This window comes from Propithecus coquereli, unplaced genomic scaffold (assembly GCF_000956105.1).
Source record: "Propithecus coquereli isolate 6110/MARCELLA unplaced genomic scaffold, Pcoq_1.0 Scaffold291, whole genome shotgun sequence".
NCBI classification, from domain to species: domain Eukaryota; kingdom Metazoa; phylum Chordata; class Mammalia; order Primates; family Indriidae; genus Propithecus; species Propithecus coquereli.
In genome coordinates, this window is record NW_012148519.1 from 1,883,291 (window position 1) to 1,904,139 (window position 20,849).

The 20,849-nt window shown below is 39.3% G+C and overlaps 1 protein-coding gene across 1 annotated transcript in view; it reads left to right on the plus strand.

The window, feature by feature from the left end:
• The window catches only part of ACACA (acetyl-CoA carboxylase alpha), a 335,776-nt gene that overhangs the window by 274,479 nt on the left and 40,448 nt on the right, over nucleotides 1-20,849 (plus strand). Inside the window, exons 42-43 of the mRNA XM_012648637.1 lie at nucleotides 3,870-3,990; nucleotides 4,444-4,554. Coding sequence (XP_012504091.1) covers nucleotides 3,870-3,990; nucleotides 4,444-4,554 — 232 coding nt within the window. The remainder of the gene's footprint in view (nucleotides 1-3,869; nucleotides 3,991-4,443; nucleotides 4,555-20,849) is intronic.

Genomic DNA, 20,849 nt, shown 5'->3' on the forward strand with positions numbered 1-20,849 from the left:
TAATTTTTTCCTTACTGTACTACTGATAATAACCTTGAAGAATATTGAAGATTATATAATCTAGATGCCTTAAGTCCATATCCTAGCTCTACTGCTTATTAGCTAAAGGATCTTGTTATTGATTGAGGTTTTAAATTTTATAATACTCATTTTAGAAAAATTGAAACATGTAAAAATTAGGAAGAAAAGAGTCAAAATCAGCCACAGTCTTACCTTGAGACCACAGTTACGAATTTATGTTATATTTTCGCTGTCTTTCCTAAATACATACACTTTTTTCTATGTAATCAGGATTATAATGGATAAGAGTTTCTTTTATGGTTTCTTCTTTTCACTAAGAACTATTTTGGAGAAATTTCTTATATTCTTAACCTATTATTTGAGAATATGATGTTTAATAGCTACATAGTATTTCATCATAATAAATATATTTTGAATATTCAGACTGTTTCTAATTTTTCACTATTATATCCCTGGCCTGAATATTCTTTTATATAAACTATTAGGAATTAAAAAGCTCTGATTATTCTATTTGGTTTAATTTCTAGAAGTGGAATTGCTGGTCAAAAAGTCAATATTTAAATTTATTTATTTATATATATATATATTTTAGAGATAGGGCCTCACTGTGTAGCTCAGGCTGGAGTACGGGGGCATAATCATACCTCGCTGCACCCTTGAACTGCTGGGCTCAAGTGATGTTCCTGCCTCAGCCTTCTAAGTAGCTGGGACTATAGGTGCTTACCACCACACCAGCTGATTTTTCTTAAAATTTTCTGTAGAAATTGGGATCTTACTATGTTGCCCAGGCTAGTCTCAAACTCCTGGCCTCAAGCAATACTCCCGCCTCAACCTCCCAAAGTTCTGAGATTACAGGCATGAGCCACTGTACCTGGCCAAAAAGTCAATTTTTAAGAGTTTTTAAAAGTAATTTCAAATTGCCCACCCAAGATCTGCATTCCCATCAGCAGTGTATGATAAGACTTGTTTCCCCTCTTTGATTTTTCTTTACCCTTGCCAACATTGATTATTGTCAATTAATAAAATAGGATAAAACAGCAATTGTTATTTTAACTTGTATTTTTGATTACCAGTGAAGTTGAACATTTTTATAATCTTTCTGCAAGTATTTTCCACAGTGTTAATTGCTCCAGTACTATTTATTGAATAATTCACACTTTTATGATTTTTGTTCTGTGTATTCTTGGGCTAATGCCACACTGTTTTAACTATTCTAGTGAGACAAATTTTCTCACATTCTTAACTTTTCTCCGAGTCTTACTGGCTATTTTTGCCTCTTTTTATATATATAGGCTCATTTTTTTTTAATTCCCAAAATCTTTCAATGAGTTTGATTTAAATTACCGTAGGTTTATGCATTAATTTAGTAAGATCTGACATCTTCAGAATATTAACTCTTCCCAAAAAGAAACATGATATGTTTTTCCATTTATTCAAGTGTATTTTTTTTTTTTTTAAAGTTTTTTTGTTTTCTTCATATAGGTTATGCTAGAGGTTCCCAAACTTTCTTGGCTTGTGGCACCCTTAGTGTCTCAGTAAATTTTCACCACACTCCTTGGCTAAAAGATATACCTAATGTTTCTGTTTGTTAAGTAGTTAAACAACTTCATAAGAATTTATGACCTAACAACTTAATAATCATTTGAAAAAATAATACACATAAATTGAAAACAATTTTATTCTTCAGTAATTATAGTTAACTAATTTGTGTCTGTACAGTATCTCAAACCCTGGAATCAGTTTGAATAGAGCCACCTTTGTTTCTTGTTCTTCATTGATTTTTGTACAGAACTTGCTTTTTTTCACAGAAACTGCAAAAACTTGGCTTTGCAAAGATAGAACTTCGTCAAAAGGAATGTAGCACTATTCTAATGTTAAACTACCTAAAGCTTGTAGTTCACGTGGGGTCCAACAGATAACACGTATCATAGTGCTTCTCTGAGAAATTTAAAATATCCTGTAGTGCCCCTGGGAGTTCACTGTGGCTGGTGCCTTGGGACGCCTTGGGACACAATGTGGGTATGGTGGGACTCTGCCAACTTCTTTGTGTTTATTTCTAAATATTTTACATTTTTTCTTGCTATTCTAAGTGGGATTCTTTTTCCCATTATGGTTTTTAACTCTTTATTACGGGTATCTATGAAAGCTATTGATTTTATATATTGCTTTTGTTACAAAGCAGCTCTGAGGGGGCCCTTGAGTATTTGTGACCATATGGCATGTGGACCTTATAAAGACCACATTAGGCCGAGCACGGTGGCTCACGCCTGTAATCCTAGCACTCTGGGAGGCCGAGGCGGGCAGATTGTTTGAGCTCAGGAGTTCAAAACCAGCCTGAACAAGAGCGAGACCCTGTCTCTACTAAAAATAGAAAGAAATTAATCGGACAACTAAAAATATATAGAAAAAATTAGCCGGGCGTGGTGGCGCATGCCTGTAGTCCCAGCTACTTGGGAGGCTGAGGCAGAAGGATTGTTTGAGCCCAGGAGTTTGAGGTTGCTGTGAGCTAGGATGACGCCACGGCACTCTAGCCCGGGCAACACAGTGAGACTCTGTCTCAGAAAAAAAAAAAAAAAAAAGACCACATTACCCCCTAATTAATGTGGTTCATTAACCCCTTAAGGGAGATCAGCTTCATTTCTAACATAACTCTAGAATCTAGAGTCTGGGTACAGAACAAAAGGAAAAATTGGGGGAATTGTTGGGAGAGGCCAAAAATAGAAAGGCAGCAGAATCTGGGAAGCAGAGATGCAAAGTCACAGACCAACAGCAAGGGCAAAGAGAAGGAATTGATGGAGGGCTGGAAATAAAGAAGGGAACAGAGAAATACGAGGGTGGGGGGAAGTAGTTTAAGAGCCTCTATGGGATACTTATTTATTATTTCAATTTATAAAACTGTGCCCAGTGCCAAGCCTTCTGGGTACACGTGGAACAATAAATAACATATGCCCATCTCTACTTCCAACTTTGTATTTTTCCTTTCCTTTATTAGTTGCATTCCCCATCTCCCATTTCCCATTATCAGCTATCACTCCTAATCCCTTGCCAGGAAGACAGATGAGTGACTCCCACTAGATCCACAGGATGCTTTCTGGACAGCTTGGTTAGCATTTCACTTCTACATACATTCCACCTGCCCCTCCAGAGGACTATATCCAGAGACCCTCATATATACACTCGATATTTATGATGGAGCCGGAATGGGAGTTCACTGTAGGATTTTTGACTTGAGAAACAGTGCTGAGCATTCCCACTACCTCTCTGTTTGGATTTTTTATTCCTATATAAAATTGTCTAAAATTGTTGATTTGATGCCTGTTACTTACTACAGAGATATACATTGACCCTGCTTTTAAGAAAATTGTTCTAGAACATAAGAGAAGGCATCTAAAATCTGAGGGCCATCTATGTGTTGCTTTAATTTAACTCTCATGTCAATCCTTAGAGCTAGGTATCATTATCCCCATTTTATAAAAGTTACTGTTATCCCCATAGTCACACTGCTGATGTATCAGAGCAAGGATTTAAATCTATCTGCTTAATTCCAGATTTTGCTCTTTCTATTATATCATATTGCTTCCAGGTGAAACAGGCACCGAGCTAAGAAGGAAAGACATGAATGAAGAGTATAAACAGAAGAGCATAAAGCCCTGGTGTTAAATATGAGCTCTCAGTATGCTTTTAGCAGCCTTTTAATGTTGATAATTCTTTTGTTTATTTTTTTTACCATTTCTTTTTTTTCTAATTCTCTTTTTTTGCAGCTCCAGCTCAAAGAAGGTGATTATTCTTTTAATGGATTGTTGTTACTGTGTTTAACCTTTCTAATTTGGCATTGTTATATCTAATAGGTACAAGATAACAGATATTATTGGGAAAGAAGAGGGCATTGGAGCAGAGAACCTTCGAGGTTCTGGAATGATTGCTGGAGAATCATCATTGGCCTATGATGAGATCATCACCATCAGCCTGGTAAGTCTTCCCAGATTGTGAAAGTTTTTGAAGAGCTGGCTGTGTGGCTAGGTTTAATTTTGCCCCTATCACAGTTATTTAGTCCCAATGAGAGCATTTCTAGAAAATTGTATCTCTACAATTTTATTTTAATTATGCATGATAGTGGGAAGATAGGATAATGTGAATAACCACATTTCCCAAGTAAATCTAGCACCTCATTTTAGCCTTTAGTTTAACTTATTTCTCTAAATATTCTATCAGACTTTAAGTGTCTAATACTAGAATCATTGAATGAATTTTATCTTTTCATTTCTTTGACCAGGAAATTGGTTTTTTGTATTGTTATTAATCAGACTTCATAGAAAGCAATGTTTATTTCTGTTAATGTGGATTTTACATGTCTATGCCTTAGTTCTTACAGCTTGGGAGAGGACATAAACATGTGACATGTAAAATTTATTCTTTTTTAAGGTGACATGCCGGGCCATTGGGATTGGGGCTTACCTTGTCCGGCTGGGACAGAGAACCATCCAGGTTGAGAATTCTCACCTAATTCTGACAGGAGCTGGAGCTCTCAACAAAGTAAGTTTCTAGGGTTTGGGAGAAGTATATGAAGCTGGTTGAAGATTATTGTGGATTCTTAATTAAAGATCCTAATTGGAGGAAAGCCATTGAATGCATGCCTTCTTCCTCTCTCCCTCCATCTTTTCTGCCCATTGTCTTGCCTTTTCATTAATTTCATTTAACAAATAATGTGAGTACCTGCATTTGCCAGGCAATATTCCAAGCTCTGTGTGTATGTTAGTGAGCAAACCGTATAAAACCCCTATTCCAAAGAGCTTACAGTCTAGTACCTTTCTAGAAACACTGAAAATTAATTGAATGCTTGTATTCTCTCCTACTCTCCTTCCCTTTTTCTCAACAAAATTAGTTTTTTTCTCCTATTAGTAAGAGATTACTATCTCTGATTCCATTAGTACTCTTCCCATGTCATATATACATCATGAATTAGGCACTGGCCTAGGTGGTGAGGATATTAAGTTTTAATGTTTTGAAAAGTCTGTGAATATATGTCTAAAAAAGGGCACTTACGGTGGACTCTTGTACATAGAGGAAATACTTGGTAAATACCGAGCAGGAAGATGGGTGGATGGATTACTGGGAAAGAGTATGGTATAGAAATTTATCCTCCAAAGAAAGGTTTATGCCTTTTTAATCCAAGCTCACAGGGCCTTTTCTAAATGGAAAAAAACGAATGGTGAGATCATTATTTGTATAAGTGAAAACTATCTAAGAATACCTGAACATATAAAGGACAATACATTTCTGACTTCTTTGAAGGTATAGGAAAATTATTTTCTCTCTAGAGCCAGAAATATGTAATAGAATAGTCTGGGGCTGATTGCCTTTGTGCAATTTATATAACTAACCTCTCAGTTTTCTTATCTGTTGAAAGAGTTAATAATTTACACCTTTAAATAATGTGGAGATCAAAAGAAAAAATTCCACAGGACAAACTTCTGTGGACAAAAAAACCCAAAAACCTGGAGCAGTAGCTTTCGCCTGTAATCCTAGCACTTTGGGAGGCCATGGCAGGAGGATTGCTTGAGGCCAGGATTTCAAGACCAGCCTGAGCAAGAGCAAGACCCTGTCTGTACAAGAAAATAGAAAAATTAGCCGGGCATGGTGGTGCACACCTGTAATCCCAGCTACTGGGGAGGCTGAGGTAGGATCACTTGAGCCCAGGAGTTTGAGGTTGCAGTGAACTATGATGATGCCACTGTATTCTACCCAGGGTGACAGAGTGAGACACTGTCTCAAAAAAATAAATTAATAATAATATTATTATTATTATGTAGAAATCGAATGAGAAAGCATAAGTAAAAGTACCTAGCACTTGGCACAAAGTGCTGGCCTTCATTAAAATTTCAGTTCCCCTTTCCTCTCTCATGATTTGGTGATTGAGCTTATGGTATTAATACACATACTAAGCTGTATTGGATATTGTGTTTACTAGACTTGCAGGAAGTTTTTATCAAGTGATTTTCAAATAGAAGAATAAGAACTAAGTATCCTATCATTCCTGTTTAGAAAAAGTTGATACTTCCATTGATCCAGTTAACTTTTGGAGATGTCAGAAATTAGGGAATCATTTGATGTGATTAGCTTGCTCTCTTCATTCATATGAACTCTGTAATCTTCTCTGGATTTGTTTGCTTTTCTCTCCAAGGAAAGGCAGAGTAGTGCTAACAAGGCAAACTTGACTGTCCTCTTCCTAGTTTGGAGAGTAGCCTAGAAATAACGATTGTGAACGCCACTATTGAAGATTATTATTGCAGCAGGAGAAACTGCTGAGTCTTAAATTTTTTTTTTAAGTTACTCTTTGGATACCTTCTTAGGATGAGTTATTGATGAATGTTGAAGAGAATTTTAGGTACCATTATCTGTGAGGATAGAATTTTTATAAGATACCTGTATTTCCGTGGTGTTACCATACCTGGGCAGAGAGCTAATTTCTGAAATGTATGTTGCTACATTGAGTTTCTTTTTCCCCCCAGAAACTGTTACACACAAATAATATTACAAAAAGCAACTATTGTTGGGGTTATTGTGGGGTGTGTTGTTTGTTTGTTTGTTTTGCTTGAAAACCTGCTCATTAAATTTTGTTTGTGCCATAAAGGAAACATTAGGGATTTTTTTTCTTAAAATCTGGTCGAATTGTTCTGATCAAATTCATTATATTCACCTTCTTCCTAGCCTATAGGGCTGCTTGTTAGAGGAAAAGCCTCGTTACAGAGGGAAAGACAAATAAAGCTGTAGCTTTAACTTACCAAACAATGCTCACTTCCAGAAGGACATGATCACTTTTAGCTGAAGGAAGTGATTAGTTACCTAATCCTGCTCTGCCTGCTTCACTGTCTTCATGTCAGCACCTCTTAAGTGTAAAGCCGTGTTGCTGAGAGACACCCAATTTCATGCAAATTCATTAAGAATGTCCTATCAGCCCCTTTGCTTATCAAGTATGAAAAAGGAAAGTATCCGGGAGCTACCATGCTCAGACAGCTTCCTCTGACTCTCTCCATGTGCATGTTGTCTTTGTGTGCGCTGGTGTCTTTCTACATCTCTGTTTGCCTTTCTTTTTGTAGCTCACTCTCTGTCTCCCGTACTCTGGGTGTGTGCAAGTCATTCTGAGTGCATGTCTCTTTCTGTGTGAGTGCTGATCTCTCTGAGTCTCTTTGTGTCTGTATCTGGCTATAGATCCCTTTCTTTCTCTGTGTGCCTCCCTGAGTGTCCATATATGAGAAAGTCTTTGTTTGAAACACCGCAGAGCCTCCTTTCTAAAGCCTTGGCCATTTTATGAGCCTTGGCTCATAGTATGTACCTGTGTAAAAGTGGAAATACAGGCAGTAAGCTTATGTACAGTCTTAGACTGCAAACATTTGACCCCCGCCTTTTTGAGCCTCCATCCTTTATGTTAAACATTGGGGTGAAGAATAAGAAGAGGGGGTGAGCAGAGGTTGTAGGGAAAAAAAATCTTGTGTGTGCAAGTGCCGATCCCGTTGACCCCTTTGAAAATTGAAATAATGATAATGTGCGTCTCCTGACTGCATCAAAGTATCAGCACATCAAAAGCCAGGAGGCATGAAATGCAAATGATAAAGTGAAAGCAGATGGATTGTGCATGATCGCCTGATGCCCAATGAATTTTAAAAGGTGCTGGTTTGCAAGGGGGGGGTGGGGGTGGGGGACTGAAATAAACACGTTATCCCTGCAATTTTTTTTTGTTCTTGACGCTCACTCCTGACAATATTTTTTCACACTTGAGTGAACACCCACTCCATCTCTCTCTCTCTCTCTTTCTCTTTCTCCCTCTCTCTTTCTCTGTTTCTCTCTTTCTCTTTCCTCTCGGATTGCTTCCCCCTCAACCCCCCGCCCCCCGCACCTCTTACACGTCTCAGGTCATGTCGCTGCAGCTCCGGTGGAAATAATAAGATATAAACCACGAGGTTGTTATTTGCATAGAAATAGCATGGAGCCCCAGGCAGCAAGGGAGAAGGACACAGGGATCATTTGTCTAAAATTTTAATGAAAACTTTTGCTGAGGCAGAGATTTTTTTACAAACTTTCTTTCTCCCTGCTTTTCCCCTTCCCTCCCCATCCTCCCAAACCCCATCATTGATTTGCCTTAACATTGTTCGATTTGAAGAGAAAAGGTTGACACTCCACATATCATACTCCCGTAATGCAGCAACATGTAAATTGTTTGTTCCTTTAATAGATATGAAGCTGAAGAGACACATATTCCCAACTTAATACATTGCACGTGTGCGTCAAGCTTTTATGGCTACACTCCATCTCAGCATACAGGTGATATTGCCAGTCGTTAGCCTGTTTTTAATTAGTTTACACCTTCTTACCTTTTGCTTCCAAAGACTTTTTTTTTTTCTTTTTCTTTTTTATCCTGTAATGTTCTCCAGGAGAAAGACTCTTTTTACAGGATTTCTTTTTGTGGCCAACAGCAGTAACCTGCATATAAAATACAAATATTCTGGCAGTTTTCTGTTTTTTTCCTCTCAGTGGTTTTACTGTACACTTACATGTTTTATTCTTGGACACCATCCTTTGCTACTGTGTCTTTGTTCCAAAACAAGAAAGTGCTTCCCACATTTGTATTTTTAACCCTCTCCCCTTGTGACCTCAGTACTTGTGTATTCTCTTTGCATGTCTGTCTTCCTTTGTTACCTGAAGTTATTTGTAAAATATTCAAAATGTTACCAAGTTGAGGAGAGAGACAGTATCTGGATTATCTTGAGCATTGTGGAAACGCCTTTGACCTTTGAACTAAACGTAATGGACTGGTGATTAGAAGCAGCCCAAGTGACTCTATCTGAAACTCAAAATCAAGAACATCTGTCTGGTTGCTTGCTGTCTTCTGTAGTGGGCTAGTGGTATCAGGGCCATATTTCACAGATGGAAAAGCTGAAACTGTAGGAGGGGAAGTGACTTGGTTCCATTGACAGAGACTAGAGCAGGGTCAGAACATGAACTTCTGTGTCCCTAAGTTTCACTGAAGAAGGCTCAGGTCTCTGTGCTTAGCATTCATAAGGCCCAAGAAGAGAAGGTGGCCTAGTCATTTTCCTTTTTGTCCAAATGTTGTGAGAATGATGACATAAATAAGAGAAGCTTCTAAGGTCTTGCTGTTTCACGTCACTCACGGTAGTGGACCATAGGATCCTAACTGTAGGAACTATAGGCTGTGGGTGGCAGAGTTCTCACAATGCCTTGCTGGGTGGTAAGGACAGCCCTGATGGATGTGGCAGATTACGTTGCTGGAAGGGAGTCATGCTGGCCTGGCAAAGGCAGTAACCTGTATACTTAGGAACTAAAGATAGACCCTTAAAGAGCTAAGATGATTTGCAAAGTCATAAACTCCCAAATCAGGGTACCACTGGAACATTTGCAATAATGTTCATATTTACTTCCCCTCCACCACCACACACTCCTCAGTTTCTATTTAGTATGTTTAACATAGTGTTGGGGCAGATGGACTGGAAGGACCTAGCATTGTAAGGGAACACTGATACAGAGTAGAGCCTGCTAGCTCTCCGTCTATTGCCCCAGACTTGGTGAGAGCCCACTCTGTACACAGAGAAATTAGAATATGCAGTTTATGGTTGTCCTCTGGACAAGTAACTGCCTGTGGAGGTAAGGCATGTGCCAATGGCGGGGATTTGTAGGTGATAGATTCACTCAGGAGGTGATATGTGACTTCCTTGTGGTAAGTATTTTAAAGCTTTGCTTCTCTTTTAGGGAAAAAAATATCCCATAGTGCCATCCCCTTTAGTGAGATCAGGCTCCTTTTTCCACTGAATCTGCCAGATAAAAAGAAACTATATGATGGGTGTGGCTAGGGCTCGTAGCCCTCTAAGGGGCTAATTCTGCTAATGTTGCCTTTCAGACTTAGTACAAGTAAGACATATCTCTCTCTGGGTCTCAGTTTTCATAGACATATTTTTATGTAGCTATGCAATATGAAATGTGCTGTTGTCACAGCTCACTCTATTGGGCACAGTACCAGAGTTCCCCATGAGCAAGACTTGTCTGTCATACCAGGGGCTGCACTATACAGTCTCCATGCTCACCTGTGGCTCTGTGACATACAATGTAACAGAGTGATGGAGGCCGGAGAAGAAAAAGAGAGCTTCTTTAGTTGTCACTGTGGGGTGGGCAGCATTGTAACTTTAAATAATTTAAAGAGATTAAGAGCATGGGCTCTAGTGCCAGACTGCCCGGGTTTAATTCCTGGCTCTATCACCTACTAGTACTGTGACTCTGGGTAATTTACTTAACCTCTCTGAGTTATAGCTATATTAACTGTAAAATGGGGATAATAATAGTACCTGTGTACCAGGGTCATTATAAGGACTGAATGGGTTAATACGGATAAAACACTGGCACTTCTCCAAGGTGCATTTAGGGTCCTTTCTCATTGCAATTCATTATCCAGGCTCTGGAAAAAGTATAGAAACACAATATTCTCTATACTTTCTGATTCTCTGAAGGAAAAAATTCCTTCAAGAAAATGGTAGATGGCAGTCCTCACTGTGGCAGTACATTCATGTATTGACTTTCCCAATAGATGTTATCTAAAGACAATCAACGCACTTTGGAAAGCCATTAACGTGAGAGGCACCATGTTCGGTCATGGTAGGGTAGTATATATGTCAGTCATCTGTCTGCAAGAGTCCCCAAGGACTTGTTGATACAATAGCCCATAATCACTCTAAGGATCAGTCCAGCAATTTGCATTTTTAAAAGTCCCTAACTACCTATTTTCACAATAGACAGTCCCCTATACTCTCATAGCTCCAGATGGGATCGCTCTCCTTGCTAAAGAGGGCATTTTAGCTTCCTTTCTGAATATGCCTTGCTTTAGTATTATGAATGAGTTCTCAGAAATGATTGCAATAGGCAGATCTCCTTAATTTCCAAGCCTTCCCTCCCCACATGTACACACACAAAATATGGGTAAATCTGGCCCCATTTGGGGAGATCATTTGTTTTTCATTTGATGTTTCTCAGGTTTGGTAGAAAACTGCACCAGGTTATGTTTGATTCTTTTTTTTTTTTTTTGAGACAGAGTCTCACTCTGTTGCCCGTGTTAGAGTGCCGTGGCGTCAGCCTAGCTCACGGCAACCTCAAACTCCTGGGCTCAAGCGATCCTCCTGCCTCAGCCTCCCAAGTAGCTGGGACTACAGGCATGCGCCACCATGCCCGGCTAATTTTTTCTATATATTTTTAGCTGTCCAATTACTTTCTTTCTATTTTTGAGAAAAAAGGGGTTCTCGCTCTTGCTCAGGCTGGTCTCGAACTCCTGACCTGTGGTCTCGAACTCCTGAGCTCAAACGATCCGCCCGCCTCGGCCTCCCAGAGTGCTAGGATTATAGGCGTGAGCCACCACGCCTGGCTATGTTTGATTCTTAGTAAGGCTTTGTGACCTGCCAGCAGCCTTATCCTGAGTGCTCTGGTTTGGTGATCTTGCAGGGTGGAATTGCCATGCAGAGCTCCATTACAGAAGTTGTGTCTGACTGTCTAAGAGAGTCCATGTGTTTATGGTGGCTTAGAAACCAAGAACTTGGGAGAACCTACAACAAGTACCAGTTCAGAGCTTCTAGATAAAGTGAAAGCTCTGAGGCCCTGCTTAGGTCATTGAATATATAGAATCAAGAATTATCATATTTGACAACCTATTTTAAATGTGTTCAAACTTTTTAGAGTTACAGACCTTTAGTTTAAAAAATAAAAAAAACTTTTGATCAATCCCCTCCCTGCCATTTACTAGATAAGCAACTCTGGACTTACTTATTTGGATTTCAATTTCTTCTTTGTAAAATGGGAGGCATATTTATTTCCCACTTAAAGTAGAAGACCAGAGGATCTCATAATCTTAAATTCTCTTTAATTTCTAGTATTCTGTGATGCTATGAAGATGTATATTGATCTATAGCCAGGGAAATGTGTTAGGCTGAGGCAAGGAGAGCATAGATTGGGGGAAGTGAATCAAAAAGCTATTACAGGCCAGGCGTGGTGGCTCACTCCTGTAATCCTAGCACTTTGGGAGGCCGAGGCGGGCGGATTGTTTGAGCTCAGGAGTTTGAGACCAGCCTGAGCAAGAGCAAGACCCCGTCTCTACTAAAAATACAAAGAAATGAATCGGACAACTAAAAATATATAGAAAAAATTAGCCGGGCATGGTGGCGCATGCTTGTAGTCCCAGCTATTCGGGAGGCTGAGGCGGAAGGATCGCTTGAGCCCAGGAGTTTGAGGTTGCTGTGAGCTAGGATGACGCCACAGCACTCTAGCCCAGACAATACAGTGAGACTACGTCTCAAAAAAAAAAAAAAAAGGTATTACATATTAGGGTGTTATATATTAGTGAGATAACAGATTAGTGATATGTAAAATTATCACGTGTCAGATTAGGAATATAAGTTATAAAGCATGATGATTTAAAAATTTTTAATCTTGTTTCTTATCCAGATTACAGAAAAGTAAGTGCTATATGTTGTCATTGTTCCCAATCACAAGTGGCCATTATAAATGTTGGGAGTGGAAAGACCTTCAAAAGTTCAACCTCCAAACCATTGCTTGAATTTCCTTTGACACCATTGCCAAATATTTAATTATTGCTTGAAAAATTCAACCAAAGGGGAGCTCAGTACTTTGGGAGCCAGTCCCATTCATCTATGTGAAGTTCTTCCTTTTATTTGGCTAAAATCTGTTTCCCTGTACAGACAAACTTGTTGCTCTTAAAAATAGTGTTCAAAATTAACCAAGAAACTCTCAGTTTTATGGTATGACCTATGGGAAATTGAATGGAACCAAAATCTTCCCCATGTACTTGTTGTGTTCAGAATTTGGTCTTGTCTCAAGAACAAATGTAGTGAAGATGAAAATGCTGTTCCAAGATAGAAAAGAAATTAGATTCATAAATAACCTTGCCAGTTAAAAGTATGAAGTAATAAATAGTAATTACAAGAGAAACACTTAAAACTTAATTCCACTTTGAAGTACTCCATGGAACCTTAGGGGACTCCAGCATAGTGTCATGCAAGACTTTTGGAGCCCGATTATCTCTTGCTTTCTCATCACCTGCCTTGTTGGAAGTGAGGATCCTGATACGCGGTTGGAGGATGGGTCTTTTTGGGTGCTGCATTTGCAGATACCAGCTAAAACTCACTGGGTCCAAGCTTTGGTGTAATCAATAAAGATGATGTAGACTGACATACTCAAAGCCCTAAGGACACACAAACAGTGAGCAGTCTCTGACTCCCTTCATCCATATGGACCTTCATTATATCTCTACCCTATTCCAGAGTCCATTTCAACCTCCAGGATTCTGATGCTTCCTGAATATTAGAATAAAGAAATGCCTCTATTCCATACATTCTGTGGCACATAGGGTCTCTGCACTTCTGCCTCTCATAAAAGATTGCCCTTGAACTCAAGCTAATGTCCACTTTAGTCTGCACATCGTTCCTTAGAGCAGTTTCTTCTGCTTCTTCATTTTCCAGTCGGCCATATGTTACACCTTCATGTGTTAGATTTTCCTCACCTTTCTCTCTTTCTATTCATGTTCATAGCTCTGTCTTTGCAGATCAGTGTTCACTTGAAGCTTTGCTACTCTGTCAGGCCCTCTCCTCCCTTCAACCTTTCTTCTCCCCCAACCCTAGCCTGAAACCCAAGTAAATTAGCTTCTCACCCCTGCCCCCAGTTTAAAAAAAATCCCATATTCCTCCAACAGTGTCTGTTCTTGGATTTGCAGTCAGCAGCCATCTCCAATAACCATCAGGCTGTCAGCTTTGCAGCTCCCTACCACCTCCCACCTCCCCCATCACTCACCAGAGGAAAAAGAGAGCCAGAGCAAGAGCTTGAAATATATCATGCAATAGTGTATCATGAATTTGTTGTGAATCACAGCGGTGAAGCAGGTTTATTTATTTCTGAGACCTTAAATCAATACAAAGTAGGTCTCTTAGTCCTGAAGCTGGGATGGAGTGTGAAAAAATGAGCCCATTGTACTCTTAAAACTTTGGGGAAAGGAGATGACAGCTATATAATTCCATTTACCAGGCACTAGGGGCTTTAATGTGAAGGTGACAGGGAGCTCTTTGTGCATTTAGAGCACCATATCTTCTAAATAAAAGATCTGTAGACTTGATAGTGGAGCATAGCTCCAAGTTTAATAATCTCCAAGCATTAGACTGAGCCAATATGTTCCCAAGTCAGAGAGTCCCCCCCAAACACTCATAAATTAAAAGTGCAAGAACTGCACACGTTGGTAGATTAGAAATGCAAGGACTCCAGTCTTTTCTAGGAGGAAGACAGACCTGGGCTCTACCAGTGCACAGACTGCTGTGTGAATATGATAAAGATATGGGAAACGAGACTGTTTAGAAACCTGACTCCTGGCTGTTCATCATTCTAAGGAATGTCCCCTGTGCATGGATCCAAATCTAGCTATGTCCCCTTTCATTCAGAGTGGCCATCATCACACAGCCTAATCAGCTAATGTACACAGTCAGGAGTGTTGAATTATGAAAGGAGAAGCTTTAAGAGCTTTGTAGATTGAACTGCAGATTACCATGCCCAGGCTTCAAGTTTTTCTGGTTGATTCTTGACTGGTTCCTAATTTTAATAATGTCTCAGTGTCTGGGATTTAAGCCTTTTAAAATAGTATGCATATTGCTTGAGGTGGTGAATACCCCAATTACCCTGATTTGATTAATTCACATTATATTTCTGTATCAAAACATCACATGTACCCTATAAAGATATACAACTGTTATGTACCTATAATAATTAAAAATAATAAAAAGATTGTAGTATCCAAAAATAAATAAATAAATAAAATAGTATGCATATCTGAGAAATTGAGGAATTAGTGTTATTGAGGAAAAGAACCCACCCAAATTTAACCAACAGCATAAGATGCAAATATGAGAAGTCAAGACCATTGGAACATGTAATCAACTTTTGAGTATCTTCATTTTCTGTCTGACCCATTAGTAAAATGTGCCTTTTCTTAACAGATAAAGCAGGTTTATGCAGCTCAATAGAGCAACCCTAATATAATATGACTTTGTAGTGTAGAGAGTTACTAGTTTAATTTTAGTCCAGGTAAAGAATTTTCAAAGGGGGGAAAAACAGTGTCTACACTAGGGAAAACTAAAATGGTAGGAAAATTGAAACACTCATTTTGCTTAAGAAAGCTGCTAACACATTGTAACACTAATATGAAAGGCGTCTTTCATTTATAGATGTAAATTTGTGATTTATACAACTTAATGTGATTTATATAGATATAAATCAAAGTTGGGTTTTTATAGAGCACTAAGAATTGCGGTAGTTCACAGGCATTTATTGCATGCCTATTTATAAAGATGTTCTTACGCCGTGGAAATACAAAGTTGATTCCTGCTTTCATGGAGCTTAAAGTTTAGACTAAAAGACTGTAATAGACTTTTCACATGTTCTAAGGGAAAAATAAAATTGCTGCCCACCAGTTGTCAATGAGAAACACAAACCAAAAGGCCACAGAAAGGGAGAGTCAGTGCTAATCCCCCAGAAGCCAGGTACAAGCAAGCCCTGGACTCTGGAGCCTGGCCACTGGTGGGCACAGTTGTCAGTCACACCATACGGCCATCTGCCTCCAGCACCAGCCAATTCAGAAAAACCAGTAGGAGGTGACTGACAAACAGGGATTAAAAAAAAAAAATCCATCTTTAGAAAGCATGTATCTTATAAAATACTGGTATGCAGAATGTATAAAGAATTAGAATTCAGGCCGGGCATGGTGGCTCACACCTATAATCCCTGCACTTTGGGAGGCCAAGGTAGAAGGATCGCTTGAGCCCAGGAGTTGAAGACCAGCATGGACAGTAGCAAGACCCCGTCTCTACAAAAAAAAAAAAATTAGCTGAGCATGATGGCACATCCCTGTAGTCCCAGCTACTTGGGAGGCTGAGGCAGGAGGATCGCTTGAGCCCAGGAGTTTGAGGTTACAGTAAGCCATTGCACTCCAGCCTGGAAAACAGAGTAAGACCCTGTCTCTTAAAAAAGAAAAAAAAAAAAAATCAGAACTCAATAATTCAATAATAAGAAAATAACCCCAGTAATTAAAAACATGGCCAAGAAATTTGAACAGACACTTCACCAAAGAAGATATAAGGATGGTAAATATGCATGTGAAAAGATGCTTATTGTCAGTCATTAGGTAAATGCAAACTAAAACCACAATTAGACACCACTACAATTTGTTTTTAAATGTTTAACTAACAAATACCAAGTGTTGATGAGGATACAGGACAACTGAAACTCTCATACATTGTTGGTGGGAATGCAAAATGATAACGTCACTTTGAAAAAGATGGGTCTTTTAAAGACATATATATATGTGTAAAGTTAGCTATACAACCTAGCAATCCCAATCCTAGGTATTTACCCAATAGAAATGAAAATACTTATCCACACAAAAAAAACCTGCATACAAACGTCTGTAGCAACTTTATTCATAATCCCCTCCAAACTGGAAACAACCCAAATGTCTACTGATAGGAAACAGATGATTGAGTTGTGGCACTTCCACAAGATGGAATACTACTCAGCAATATGAAGGAACCAATGATACCTGCATCAGCATGAGTGAATCTCAGATGCAATATGCTGACCGAAAGAAGCTAGACTCAGAAGGCTACATACTATATGACTTCATGTATATAACATTCTGTAATAGAAAAGGCAAAACTATCAGGACAAAAAGCAGATCAGTGGTTGTTAGGGGTGGGAGGAGGGGACTGATTACAAAGGAGCATAAGGAAACTTTGGGATGATGAAAATGCTCTGTATCTTGATTGTGATGGTGTTTATATGACTATATGTGTTTGTCAAAATTCACAGAATTGTATACCTTACAATGGACAGTTTTGCTGTTAATATATGTAAATTATTTCTCAATAAACCAGACTTTATTTTAAAATATTCAAATTTGGAATTAATTCATTATCCATATTCTCACATCTCTACCTAAATGATCAGTTGGTGGATCCCTGGGATGAGTGATTTCTTTTGGAAGTCAGCTTTCTCTCCAGAAACCTATGATTTTTCTCATCCATTCGACAGGGAAACTATCACGTGGCTCTTCTCTACTCCTTCCCCATTCCACCTTCAAACCCTTACTATCCGTCTTCCATCTAATTCATCCCTCTGTTCTCCATTGAGCCCTTACTCCTCAGCAAAGAGTGTTCCAGTGTTACTTCTGGCGGTATCTCAGTCTCTTTTTGGCTAAATATCTTTTCCTACCATTGGTAGCATTGTCCCTTTGCCCTAATTTTTCCTTCAGCAAACCTGATCACTTCATAATTTGTTGGGTATAGAGAAGTTTTTGGTCTTGCAGTGGATAGTCTTCAATCTGGCTGTGGCTCAAGTCAAAGGCTTTTCCCTCCTCTGTCAGCAATATGTCACTGAGTCCCTTCTCTACCCCCAAACCTAGTCTACCAGCTGCCAACTAGCACTCCAGTTTGCCAGTGACAGCAATGACAGTAAAGGTGGGGAAAAGAAGTTATAATCCTTGTGGCTGTGTGTTAAGAAACTGTATTTTGGAACCCTCAAATATTCTTGGTCACATAGGCACTAGTTCTGTCTCTCTAGAGATTTAATTCCATTCACCCTTGGATATATTCCTGGAGAAACATTTACACAGTAATATGTGCTGTGCCACTTAAAATTGTTAATTGGAGATTGAATTACTTGTCAGCTTTTAAAAATGTAGTCCTCTCAGGTCAGGGAGGAGGATGTTAGCAGCACTGAGTAGATGAGCTATTGCATTTTTTTCTTCCCTTTCCTCTTTTCTCTCCCCTTCCCTTTTCCTCTCTCTCATCCTTCCTCCTTTTGTCCCTATTTTACCACTTTTTCTGTACTCCCACTATTCTTTCTCATATCTGCTCTCTCTTTCTGCTTTAGCAAAACCTTTATCAATAACCTGGCATATCCCAGAGTGACTTTAATATCTAGAATCATGGATGAAATCCAGTGATGACAGTTGCTCAGTAAATTTACAAAACCCCTCCTCATATCCTCTTGAGAATGGAAATATCCTAATGAGAAGGAGGATTGTGTGAGGACTCAGCTTGTATAGCCTAATTTTTAGATGCAGGAGGAATTTTGTACTCTCTGCTTCTTTAAATAGAAGATGCCCTGACCCATCGAGGATTGTTTAAGAACGGGGGAAAGCAGCGGTAGATTTCATTTTTTATTCCATCATCAATATGCATCATTATTTTTCACATCTTCAGCACATGATTGCAAATATTTGCCTATAAGTCTAAGGTTCTGCAACAGTGTGTATCAGGACAATAGCAATTTTTTAAAAAATTGAGCTAAGTTGCATCTATGAAACTTAGAAATCTCAATGCCTGTGCTGACAAATATCCTGACAAGTAAATACTATACTCATTCAGTATTACATAGCGATTTCATTTGCACAAAACCTCACAATGCTCTGCCACTTCAGTCAAACGTCTGGAGCACTGGGGAAAGGAAGAACGTGTTTATCTTGATCTCCAAAAAGGGATTTAAGGGAGAGAGCAGGCGGTATATTAGACTGTTTTCATTGCCTGTCAGCTGTGGTAAACCTGAGCTGTCTGCAGTGTCTCTAGATAAGCAGCAACAGCAGCAGAGGCCTTAGCATGTATGGTATGCCTGCATTCATTTGTACTTCTTATGTATCTCAACATTTCTAAAGGCTGCGTAGCATCTTTGGTAGAGCCTTTAACAATTGTGTCTCTGCTAATCACCGGCTTTTATGTGGTGCCCTTAGTGCTCAGGTCTTCCAGTTGCAATGAATGAAATGCTGGATGAGGCTTAAGTTTATATTAAGAATGGGTGAAGATCCTCTTTCCGCTCAGATTTAGCCCTTATTCAATTCTGTCAGGGTGGCGCTCTTCAGCAGAGGACCCCAAGATGGTGCCTGATCCTAATATTTCATGGTATTGCTTCTCCACTTAGACCTGGAGGGCAACGAAGTGGGGCCTCAGGAGAGTCTCCTCCATTTGAATGGCTCCTGTGTTTAAATGGTTATTGATGCTTGTTGGGCAGATGAATTAGAAGTTTGTATCATACAGTAGAAAATGTGAGAGGAATAATTTGGGAACTGAAACATAACAATCAACATGACAGATACAGGAAAGCATATGTTGAGGTTTAAAAGAATGATGAATGAAGCTCACCTAGTTCTTGAAAATATATTGATGAGGGGGTTATTTACCCCAAGGTTTTCCGTAGAAGATTGGTAGGGAACATATTGAGGAATAACACAACGGTTCTGTCTGTGTGGACTCTTTTTATCTTCCCGATGCCGATTAGGGTTTGTGTAACTTCCAGTGTGATCGTTTCAGAGCTAGGCAGAATGGATTTTGTCCTAGCCCAGATTCTGCTTCCTTGGTTGGAGCTTTTGTTTTGAAGTATTCTAAAATCATTAAAACCACTTGAGTCAGCAACGACCCCTATAAATCAGGAGCTATTGTGTGCGCCCTCATTCTACTGGTGCACACTCCAAACACGCGGTCGTTGAAGATGAACTGGAGGGTATGCTTTCTCTTCACCGATTGATAAGTAGCTACGATTGTTAGCATTTCTTTGTGGTTAGTGGAGCAGATTTCATTTCTGTGCCCATCCCCCCCACCCCCCATCTCCCAAGATAAGGCTGGTCAAAGACAGGTATTTGGATACTGTTAGCCTAGTCTATAATTTTTCTCTTTAATTTCTGAATTAAATGAATCTTCTCACATGACAAACATTTCTTTAGCTCAGAAATTAATGTTCTTGGTTGTATTAAGCCCTGGGTGGCTTTCTTGTGAACCTAGAGGAGAAGAAATTTAGAAATATTGTGCTTTTTCAGAACAATGCCAAAGCATCAAAACCTGAGTGTTAGCTTGTGAAGGGAAGATGTGCTAAGTTATCAAACTCTTGCTCCTACCAAGTTTGTCTCCCATCCTTTTGTAAAAATACAGGGTAGGATGGATAGGTGCAGAGAATCTCTGGGAGTAGCCTGTCTCTGGATGCTCTTCCTCTTTGAAATGAGAGGGCAGAGGTGTCTGACAAAGGTGTGTTTAGACAGCTAAGCAGCTCTTGGTCTGCTTCAGTCCCTTTTTCTGAGCTTGGTCCTTCATCTGTCCATTATTAATTTTCGAGATGTGTGAGGTTCTAAGTGGTTGGACATTATCAAGTACTAGAGATAGGAAAGAAAATAGTGTTTCTGAGTAGAAAATGGCCCCGGTTCTCTCTTCTAGGCCAAGAAATACTTGGCTCCTGACATAGATTGTGAATATCAGATATTCAGGGTCAGCACACTGTCTCCTTTTTTATTCCTTTTTTGCCTTTCCAATTTTATTTTAATAATTAAAAATACTGCTGATCACACTGAATGACTTCTAGCAGAGAGGCAGTCTGTCCCAGAAGGACCAGTTGTGGGCCATCGGGTTTATGACGACCATAAAACCAGAGCGAGATCAGAGCATGGCCTCCCTGAGTGACAGGGTTTCTGCCTCCGCCAGGGTCCCCCATCAACTGACTGCTTTGGATATTTGTTTTGGTTTGGATTTTTTTTGTTCTGTTTTGTTTCCTGATGCGTGTGTGAATGTGCATGTGTGCACACATTTAAAGATATAAATGAAACAGGTATGTAATGCCCTCTGCCTGTTAGAAAGACTAAAGCCATAAAAATAACAAACGGCGTGTATTTGCTAGAATGTCAAAGTTATGAGTTTATTTTGTAATGATGTGCTCCTGCCTTCATGAGGTAAACTGGCCGTGGCGGA